The 10,938-nt window shown below is 51.8% G+C and overlaps 1 protein-coding gene across 1 annotated transcript in view; it reads left to right on the top strand.

Moving 5' to 3' along the window:
- Positions 1-1,754: 1,754 nt before the first annotated feature.
- Positions 1,755-10,938, top strand: part of Iglon5 (IgLON family member 5) — a 27,674-nt gene continuing 18,490 nt past the window's right edge. Inside the window, exons 1-3 of the mRNA XM_013027613.1 lie at positions 1,755-1,872; positions 6,489-6,665; positions 8,336-8,541. Of these exons, the coding sequence (XP_012883067.1) occupies positions 1,755-1,872; positions 6,489-6,665; positions 8,336-8,541 (501 nt within the window). The remainder of the gene's footprint in view (positions 1,873-6,488; positions 6,666-8,335; positions 8,542-10,938) is intronic.

Genomic DNA, 10,938 nt, shown 5'->3' with positions numbered 1-10,938 from the left:
GACGGCCGCGCCGCCTCCAGGCGCTTGAGCAGCTGGCGCGCGTGCCCGCGGAAGGCCTCGGGCGCGAACGCGCACTCGCGGGAGAAGTAGCGCAGGCGGCGGAAGTGCGCGTACAGCACCTCCTTCTGCGACGCCAGCTGCAGCGGCCCGCAGCGCGGCAGAGCGCCGCCCTCGCCAGCCGCCCCGCAGAAAGTTCATGAGCACCGTCTCTGCTATGTCGTCCGCGTTGTGACCTGGAGGCGGGAGAGAGCGGCGCGGGTCAGGGCGCGAGGTCCCCGCTCCGCCGGATCGCTGCAGAGGGTGGGGGTGGGTGGGGGACCCCGGGAGGGGGTGGAGGGGGTCAGGGAGACCTCCGGGCCAAGACTGAAGTCTTTCGGGACCCTCTGCCTGGCCTCAGCCCGGCCTCACCCGTCTTGGGGGGGTGTCTCTGGACCCGATTCGGGGCGCACCCTGACCCCGCCCGCCGCCGCACACGCGCTCACTCGTCACTGTGCGCGTGGCCCCCACGTGGCGCGCCCCCTCCTCGAGCGCAGCGCCGCAGCACCCAGCAGAAGGTGCAGCAGGGGCGGGCGCGAGGGGTCGGCTGCGCCTGCGCGGGGTGCGAGAAGCAGGCTACACGCGCAGGCCTAGCTGCGGGTGGACCAGGCGCCGGGGTGTGTGCTGGAGGGGGTGCCTTCTGGGGCTGGGGTCCCCAGCGTCAGTGTGAAGAGGGCGACGGCCTCCTGGACGGCTTCTGGGGAGCGGGAGAAAAGGGGGATTCCGAATCTCCTCCGGTGATGGGACTCTGCACCAGGCTCTGCCGGGGGTGGAGGGAGAGACGCCGTGGATGCTTTCGCGCCTCGAGGTATTGGACTGAGTACTTGGAGGGCAATGGAGAGAAGCAGCACGAGGTGTGCATTTAGACCCCGCTGCACGCCCCGCATCCAGCGGGGTCGGTGAAGGTCCTTTACTCTGGGAATCATTTCCTGAGCCGTGTCACAGGAGGTGGGGGCCCGGCCTCCACCTCTGGGGCTGATTACCCGCCCCGAGGGGGACGCGCTGGTCCCCACGCAGGGTGGAGGGCGAGGGTGGGGATTCCAACCTGGAAAAAAATGGAACCAGGCGGCACAGCCTAGCACGTGTCCCAAGCTAGTATGGCACCTGAAGTCATGCCCGCCTGGAGAGGAGTCGGGGCGTCTCCAGAAAGGTGAGGGAGAAACTCAAAAGCCCTCAGTCTGAAGACACCAGCCCGATCAGGGGCCGGGACCAGCCGGTGCCGCAGCAGCGAGCGCTCACCTCGGCAGAGCCCGCCCTGGAAGGTCGGGGGACTCCGAGAAAATGTGGAAGCGGGTGAGCGAACTACGATTCCCAGAAGGCTGTGGGCCTGTCCTCTCGCCTACGACTCGCAGGCCTACAACTCCCAGAGGCCCTTGCGGTGATGGTGCTCACACCGCCCAATGTTCTCTGAAGTGACAGACTGTGCCTACAACTCCCGCCGGCCTCTGCGATCGGGTGGCCAGCGCTTCCAGGCACTCCCAGAATGCACCGGGCCCCTTCTGTTTCTCTCTGCGCGGGAACCTTGGCGGCGGGCGCCTGGTCCTACGTTGCTCCCAGTGTCCTGAGATGGGATGGACTTTTCTTTCTTTCTTTTTTCTTTTGGAGATTTTTCTGCCCTTGTAGAGGGCATAGGAATTTGCACCTCTGGCGGGAAAGAGGCGGGGAAGGGGTTGGGGGAGTGCGTGACAGGCCGGAGCCCAGTGGGTCGGGGGCTCCGCATGCGGGCCCGGTCTGCGGGTGTCCACGCGTACCGGGGCTCGGGATGGGATCGTGGTGAGCAGTTAAGTACAGGTGTCCCACATGCGACCCCGCTGAAGGCTGAGGACCGGAATGAAGGTGGGTGAGTCTGGGGAGCCCATTCCCCCTGGAGATCACCCAAGGCCAAATCTCAGGCCCAGCCCCAAAGTGAGGCATTCCCTGTGTTTATAGATATGCAGGTAAGGAGGATTGAGGGTGAGAGGTACGGACTAACCCTGTCCCACGGGTTAAGCTCTGTTTGAGGGCGCAGGAAGGAGGGCCTCACGCCAAGCCCGGTTGGTGGGACACTGGATGAATGGAGCCAGGTAAGGTAAGCCCTCTCTCCGAGCTTTCTGTCTAGTGGAGTACCTGCAGCCTATAATGTACACACAAATAAACTAGTTCACACACACACACACGAAAAGTGTTTAGAACAGTCAGTTCTCTACCAAAGGATTAGTATTGTCATCTCACTTAAGACTGCTTGGTTAGAAATGTCTTTCCTGAGCTAAGTTCTTTTAATGTAAGCAGTAAGGTGATAGTTAAATCCAAACACTTCAGACAACCTAAACTTCTTGAGTCTGTAGTTCTCAAGGTGGAGGCTAAGGGTGATTTCACTCTTAGGGAACATTTACCAATTCTGGAAGCACTTTAAACGTTGTAAAGTAGAAAAAGGGAAGACCATGCCAGGCATCTTGTAGCCAGGGACAGGGAATGGTGCCTAACCTCCAGTTATCTAGCCCCAAATGTTAGTAATGCCAAGGTAAAGAAACCCTGAATAATGTTCTGATGTCCCTTCAGTTTCTACTCTAACACTAGTACATGTAACATTTGAATGTGGCATACCTAAGAATTGCTGATAATGTAAACCACCAAAAGTTTTTCTTGAAATGTGACATACTGGTTTTCCCTTGCCATGACAGCAGTGGAATGGAAGTCACCTGATTATGAATTGTGTTTTGGCCATTGCTCAAAATTGAGTTTCCATCGCCCTAAACAGTAGCAGTGGGACTTGAGTCATAATCTCTATAATGGTCATGAGAAACATGAAGAGCAATAAGTGAATGGTGGTTTTCTGGAATCAGCAAACTCGTAGGCACTACATGTTCCCCCCTGAAGCCAGACTCTCATCTCTACTTGTCTCTTTAGCAGAGGGACCACATTTTGCCTACAACAACCCTGCCTGTACCAGCCATAGGATGAAGAAATCTCAAGACATGCATTCTGATAGCCTCACCCTAACAATGTGTGACACTTGCTCATTGGTGGCAACACAGAAACCACCAATCACATCTAACCCCAGCAAAGGAGTCATGCTCTGGGGTCATGAGATCACATGCCATCAGAGACAAGCCATTCCTTCAAGCTCACCAGTGCCTGCGTGCCTAGGACAGGGACATGAAATCACATAGCCATCCTTTGCACCTGCTGCTTGTGTGACACAGTTCAGGCATTGTCTACACACAGCATTTACTGTTGTGAAAGAGAACTTAGGAGCCCTGCTGTTTTCAGCTCAACAAATGTCCCTAAGTTACTATGTAGCCAGCTCTTACCAGGATATTTCAAAGACTAGCCTTGGTCCCCCAAATCACAAATCAGGCCTAAATCAAGCTAAAGTTCCTGAGATATTCTTGATTACTGAATGAAGGTTTTTGTACAGATGGAGTGAATTTCAGGGTCTGATTCTTCTTGTTTTGCTTAAACACATGGCTGAATCTAGTGGCCTGCTAGTACTTTATGAAGCAATGCTCCCTTGTAAGGCCCTCTGGCTGAGAGCTGGGAGGAAAAGGAAAAAAAAAAAAAAGCTACTAGGAACTTTGAATGCCTGTCCCACACAGAGGATGTACAATTGAAATCTGATTGTTTAGTGCATAGGATCAAGAGTTCATCCTTGGCCAGGTGCTGATGGCTCACACCTGTCATTGTAGCTACTCAGGAGGCTGAGATCTGAGGATCACGGTTCAAAGCCAGCTGGAGCAGGAAAGTCCATGAGACTCTTATTTCCAATCAATCACCAGAAAACCAGAAGTTGAGTTGTGGCTCAAAGTGGTAGAGTGCTAGCCTTAAGCAAAAGAGCTCAGAGACAGGGCCCAGGCCCTGAGTTTAAGCCACAGGACTGACCAAAAAGAAAAAAAAAAGTTTATTCTGGGACATATCTGTCTACACTCATTCATCCACCAAGGGCTTTCTGTGCTCAGATATGAGGGCCCTGGCTGTGATGGAGGCAGTTATACCCAGTCTTGATGCAGGGTAGATGTGTGTCAGAGACCACTGAGCTGTAGAAGCCACTAGTGGCCACTTGGAGATGGATGGAGGAGGGACAGCATGCAAAGTGAACCCAGGCCAGGCAGGGAGCCTCCAGCCATTCAGCCACGCCAGCCTCATTTGACAGCCATGAGGCAGTGCTACGAGGGAGGCATAGGCTTGGGTTGGGACACAGCTTATCAGTACCAAGCTCCTGCTTGACAAATATGCCATGTCGACATTACACACATGAGAGACTGGTTCCTGGGCATGTTTGGTGACTGGCCCTAGCTAACACAGCATACTACCTGGGGTGCTCAGACTCTAACCCACATTGCCTGGTCAAGATCTGAGCCCAGACAGGGATGCAGGGAAGAGAAAGTCAGAACTGACTACAGCAACTTTCTTAAGAGTAAAACATCATAATGAAGCCAATAAAGAACACTGCAATGGTTGAATCACAAGAGTCTGGAAGTAAGAGGCCAAGATTCTAACAAGCCTTTGAGGCCAGATGCACCAGGAAAATTGACTCTCACATCATCTGAGACATAGGTCTTGCTGGGTGGCCATTGAGTCTGAAGTCCAGTGGATCAGAATAATACCAATGACCCCTGCAGGGAGAGGTCTGTGCAGTGCAGTAATTCTCCACCATTGTGTAGGATGTCTAAACGCAATTGACTTTGGAGAGCACAGGATGAGGTCTGTGCCCAGGGGGTTATGCTGTGGTGGCCCAGAGGAGAGAGACCAAGACACCCCGGATGGGTCCAGGCTGCTGGTGGCCACTGGTTGCACGCCATGATGCAGGGGAAGAGCGGGGAGGGGGGGAGAGAAGAGGGAGGCAGAGCTCCAGCCTGTGAGGAAAGGTTGGGTCAAAGTCTGATCCATGCTCCTTGAACTCTACCCAATGGAGTGTTCTTTCTCTCAGTATATTCACACTTTGCCTCTAGAGCTGTTCCATAATCCCTCTTCCTTTCCTTTCTACCCTCACTCCTGGCAAGTCAAGATAAACTGGATCCTTTGGAAACAAAACCACACCTGAACTTGCCATCATCCTCAGAGTTATAAGAGTCTACAAAACCCATAGAGATCCCAGAAACCCCAAAGCCCTCGGAGTCTGGGATCTCAAAGCCCTCTCTACCACCTCCTCTTCCTCACACCGCTTCTCCATTGCATATGGGTTTCCCTGGGATGCCCTTGCCCTTGGAGAGCCTTTGAAGGTCAGTTCTATAGTGTGTTGTTTGAGCTGGCCAAAAGAAGCATGACATACTGGCATAGTGTCACCAGCAAGAAAGTTACATGGGAAACCACAAAATAGATCCACAAAACAGTTGTGTTTGAGGCATACTGTGTGCCTGCTTCCTGAGATAAACAAACACCAGGATTTGGAGACATCACACTTTAATCAAACCTCACTTTCAATGCTCAGTGACTGCATGTCTTGAACAAGACAATTCACCGTCAACCTTTTGAACTTTAGTATCTCCAAACAGCATCCATCTGGGGGGTGGGGGAGCGTGAGCTGTGAATGGTGGTACCCAGAGATGCAGGTGGGGGAAAAGACACCATGATAGACCTTGAATGCCAAGATAAAGCATCGGAGCTTTGGCTCGTAGGACCTTACCCTGACTCTTAGTTTATAAGCTCCAAGGGAACAAGGACTCTGTCTGCTTTGTTTTCCATTTGTAACACCGGTCCTTTAAGAAGCTCACAAAAATGTTTGCCAAATCAGTGGTTGTATTGATGCATGCATACATGCATGGTTGGAAGGATAGTTGGCCAGGTAGATGACTGGATTGATGGGTAGAACAGTTGATGGATCAATGAATAGAAGGATAGGTTATAAGCTATCATAAAGTTTGAATCAAGGAAGTAGAGTGGCCAAATGCATGCAGATCATCCTCTTTGAGAGGGAGAGAGATGAGATGTACATAGTAAAGACAGGTAAGAGGGAAAGCAGAGAGTCCACTTAGAAGATTATTGCCATGTTTTGGGCACAGCTGGATGGCAGGCATTCAAAGAACAGGGTTCTGGCGTTTAATGGCCTATGGCTGTGTACCATTCCCCTCACTGGATGACAGCCTCCCTTTTGGTAGTTTCCTACTGCAGGGGGAGGACCGCCTCCTCCGTGAGCCAGTACTTGTGAGTTGTTGCACATCCTGCAATGACTTCGGACCTCCATCTTGTAACTCAGAGTGCCCTACCCTTTCCACATCCACACACATGTGTCCACAGACATAGGAGTACTCAGCATGTGCCAGAGTGAGGGAAACAATAACATTGGCCTTGTCTCTATCCCTGGAGACCATGAAGAAATATACCACGCTGGCGTGTAGTTGATTAGTAGGGAGCAGAAGAATACTGGGGGTGGGGGCGGGGAGTAACTGGAGAGGAGCTCAGTTTGAACAGAAGCATCAGAGAAGGCCTCAGAGTGCCCAGGCCTCCCTGATCCACTGCCCCTGTTTGGGGGTTAGTAGTGCTCGGAGGTGGGACCCACAGCCAACTGGTCACGTTTGTCTACAAAGACAAATCTCTGAAGATTCTGAAAATCAGCAGCTACACTAATGAGTGTTTGTCTGCGTCAGAGGAGATGGTCCGATACAGCCTGCAGCCCAGGTCCATGTGTGTTGGTGGTGGACACCTCTTCCCAGGTCTCAGTCATGGGCCACACGGCCATTCCACCCACTCATCGGTTCACAGGGCCGTCATGCCCTTACCTGAGTCCCATTAGTTCTTCACTCTGGAGAGGAATTTTTCCAGTCAGCATTTCTATCATTCTAAGTCAGCCAATAAGTCGTCTGATGCCTTGCACAAGACTCCCAGATGGTGCCCTACTAAGGTAGCACCCGCCTGGTGCTTTCAGAACCCAAGGCCAGGAGGTAAACTTGGGGAAAGGAAATGATCATTTAGGAGGGAAAAGAGGTTGACGTTGAAAGCAGCCCAGGATATGCCAGATTCTGGAATACATGCTGGAGCCAGGAGTTATACCAAATACCAAGAAGCTCTAAAAAGAAAACAACAGGGGATTGGGAATGTGACTTAGTGGTAGTGCTTGCTTAGTATGCATGAAACCCTGGGTTCGATTCCACATCAACAGAAAAGGCCAGAAGTGGTGCAGTAGTTCAAGTGGTAGAGTGTTAGCCTTAAGCAAAAGAAGCTCAGGGACAGTGCCCAGGCCCTCAGTTCAAGCCCCAGGACTGGGGGTGGGGGTGAGGGAAGAGGAGGAAGAAAACATCGAAAAGCTCAGAGGATGGGAGAAGAAATGGAATTATTGCATTATACAAAGATTCACGTGTGGACTGAGAATGTTATAAGAGCTTGGAGTACAAAGCAAGGGAGTCTCAAATTATCTGATCAGCCATCAATGTGTTACATAGTTCTCAGACAAACCCCCTAAATTCACCCCCTAGATGCCTATCAGTTTTCATAATGAAGTCAACAAATCACAGACTCCATCCTCAGTCCTCTGGATGATGGCCTCCTCCTCCAGAAGGACATTTGTACTCATGAAGCCTGTCCCCCACCGCCCCAGACTCTCCATGGCTTCCATGATCTCATTGACTTGAGGGAGCCTGGGCTCCTCAGCCTCTGAAGGAGGAAGGGTGCTGAGCATGAAGATGCACTGAGGGAGAAGAAAGCAGACCCAATGTTAGAGCTTCACAGTCAGGGATGACTCCGTCCCCAAATCCCTCCACTTCTGGTCCTCATGGCTCCTAATTCTCAAGGTGAGGAGGCATTATTGTGCTTGAGGAGACAAAGATCCCTGGAAAGCAGTGAGGTTGTTTCTGCACCACTCCCTGCCCTTTATGCTGCTTTCCTTGTATTTTCCACATTCTGCCCTTCAGGACATGCGGTTCTGATGCCAGAATCAGTAGCAGGACACATCCTGGGCCTCTCTGGTCCCTGAGAACCTGCCAAGAGGTATGGCATGACCACTATTGTGTTTGGGTAAGTGGAATGAGAGGCAGGTGGCGATATCTTAAGAGTAAAGGAAGGGCCCAGGTGGGCATAAGTGGAAGGGTGGAGTTGAAGATGAAAATGGAAGGCAAAGAATTATATTCTTGATGGCCATACCTGTAATCCCAGTAGTCAGGAGTCTGAAGCAGAAGGATAGGGAGTTCAATGCTAATCTGGGCTACATAGTGAGACCCTGTCTCCAAAAAGAAAGGAAGGAAGAAGGAAGGAAGGGGGGAAAAAAGAAAGAATTCCATTATTGATAGAAGCAATAGACATTTTCTAGATGCATACTTTGGGCATAGGACCTGCCAAGTGTCTGTTTTGTCTCAAAGCCACTCCAGGAGTTACTACCCCCTTTCCACAGATGAGCAAACAGGCTCTGAGAGGGTAAGTGACTTACCCAAAGCCAAGGTGCCCAGGTTCTGGCGCCTGGATCTACTTGAGGCCCAGGAACAGGACTTCGTGCACAGCTCTTCCCACCATCGCCACCTGCTGGTGGATGTGGCTATATCACATCTTAGAGAAGAGAGCATGGTGGCTGAGACCGGAGTTGTGTACAGGTTCTTGGCTGTGAGGACCTGAGGAAATCACTCCAACTTCCCTGACCTGAGGACCCAGAGCCTAATTTCACAGAGCCTCAGTTTGCCCACGTGTATAGGGAATAGCCATAAACCATTCTGGCATGGCTTAAGCAGGCATCTACGAGGACACTGGGGAACCTCTGAAAGGGCACACTGGGTAGAAGGGCTCACATCAATTTAGGTAGATATGACCTCAGGAGCTGTGGGGCTCACCGTCACCAGCCCATCATGTCTATGTTCACACAGAACCTGGAGGAGGGGCCAGCTGTGCAGTAGGAGCCAAGAGCCAAGTTACAGAGGTTTTGATCATGGTTACAGGGGCCCATGGGTCTCCGAAGTCCTCTTTCGTCCTCGTGACACTGTAACATGGGATTATTGCAGCCAATTCTCAGAGACTTAGGAACAATGTCACACCACAGTTGAAGGCCACAAGATACAATTAGTACCAACACAAGAAGGACAATGCACTCAGCAGGCTCAGTTGAATGGGACCATTTGGAAGTGCAATGAAACTGTCACACTCTTGGCGATGGTTGTTGATAGCGAACGAATACAGATTAAACTCAGCAGAGGAAGGGGGCATGGGGAGGAGAGACCAAGCACAGCTTCTACTTGTCCTTTCCTGGGGCCAGGGAGGGGCCATACAGCCAGGGCCCAGTTCTAACAGCAGCTGGGGATGATGCACTGCCAGTATGGTCAAACAAAGAAGCTCAACACATCCGGAGTCCAAGGGTTGATTGTTTGGTGTTGGTTTTCTTTTGTTAGTGTTCTTTTTTTTTTCTTTTTTTGAGACAAGGTTTTGCTATGCAGCCACCTGGAGTTCTACCTCCTAAATGCTAGGGTTACAGATGTGTGCCGCCACACCTGGCAAAGTGGTCTGGACATCTAGGCAGGACCTGCTTTAGTCTCCTCACCTTGGGGAAGTCACCGACCCCACCAGGGTGCGGGTGTTACAGTGCTAAGCACAGCTGCCTCTCGGGGATTTGGCCATACATCATGTTGTTTGCATAGCAGGCCTGATATGGCTCAAGGACTCTTCTTAAAAAGAACATTGTAGGCCAGGCGCCAGTGGCTCATGCCTGTCATCCTAGCTACTCAGGAGGCTGAGATCTGAGGATTGAGGTTCAAAGCCAGCCAGGGCAGGAAAGTCCATGACACTCTTGTCTCCAATAAACCACCAGAAAACCAGAAGTGGTACTGTGGTTCAAGTGGTAGACTGCTCGCCTTGAGTTGAAGAGCTGAGGGACAGTGCCCAGGCCCAGAGTTCAGGCCCCACAACCAGACCCCCCCCCCAAAAATAATATAACAAGAGACAGTTGGTCAATTTATTGGTTTATTTATTTTTGGTGCCAATTATGAGGCTTGAACCCAGGGCCTGGGCACTGCTACCCTTCAGCATTTCTCTTCAAGATTGGTGCTCTACCACTTGAGCCACAGCTCCATTTCTGGCTTTTTGGTGGTTCATCAGAGATAGGAGTCTCATGGACTTTTCCCGCCTGGGCTGGCCTCGGATCTCAGCCTCCTGGGTTAGCTAGGATGACAGGCCCACGACACTGGGGCCCAGCTGGCTGACTTTTTAAAAAAATCCAAATAGTGATGGCAAAGGGAGAGCAGTGCCCTGGGGTGTGGAGCAGGAGGGGGGTAGAGGGAGAATCACAGAGGAGGCTGGGAAGCGGATGCAGAGTTCACATCAGGGCATCCTCAGCTCTGCTGGGTCTCTTCAGTTGGCTCATTGTGAAATGGACTGTGCCCTCCCCCCAGAGAACAGAAAGCTGTGGGGAGAAAAAGCCCCAGTTACAATCTCTGGGCTGTTGGGGTGGAGTCTGGATGGAAGCCTCTCACCCCCAAGGTGTAGATTCATTCCTTCTCTCCCCCAGATCTCATACCAGAACCAGAGCTGGATATCTCAGGGAGGCTGGCAGCTGGAGAGCCACGGCCCTGACCTGTGCCATCCAAGCAGCCTGCCCAGACATCAGGGCTTCTCTACCCACCTGAGTGGATGCCACCACACCTTCACACAGCCCTGTCTCCTGTGATTCCTCTTCAAAGCTGCACTTTACCTGCAGCCCTAGGAGTAGGGCCCCACCCTTCCATGCCCCTCCAGCTTCTCCCTGGATGACTTGACCAGAAGTATGAGTGCGGGGGGGGGGGGGGAGAAGGGAAGGATTGGGATTGGGATTGGGATAGGGAGGGGGGGAGGCTAGGAAGGGATGTGAAGGGTAAACAAAGGAGGAGGCAGCAATGCTTGGTAAGAAATGTATGCATTATCCTGCCCATGTAATTGTAACCCCTCTGTACAGCATGTTCACAGATAAAATAAAATTAAATTTAAAAAAAAAAAAGAAAAACCACAGAATAAAAGCAAACAGAGCTAGAAGGACCTGTA

The sequence above is a fragment of the Dipodomys ordii genome, unplaced genomic scaffold, assembly GCF_000151885.1.
Source record: "Dipodomys ordii isolate 6190 unplaced genomic scaffold, Dord_2.0 Scaffold105, whole genome shotgun sequence".
Classification (NCBI taxonomy): domain Eukaryota; kingdom Metazoa; phylum Chordata; class Mammalia; order Rodentia; family Heteromyidae; genus Dipodomys; species Dipodomys ordii.
Note: the sequence above shows the minus strand (reverse complement) of the source record. Positions and strands in the feature narration are given on the sequence as shown.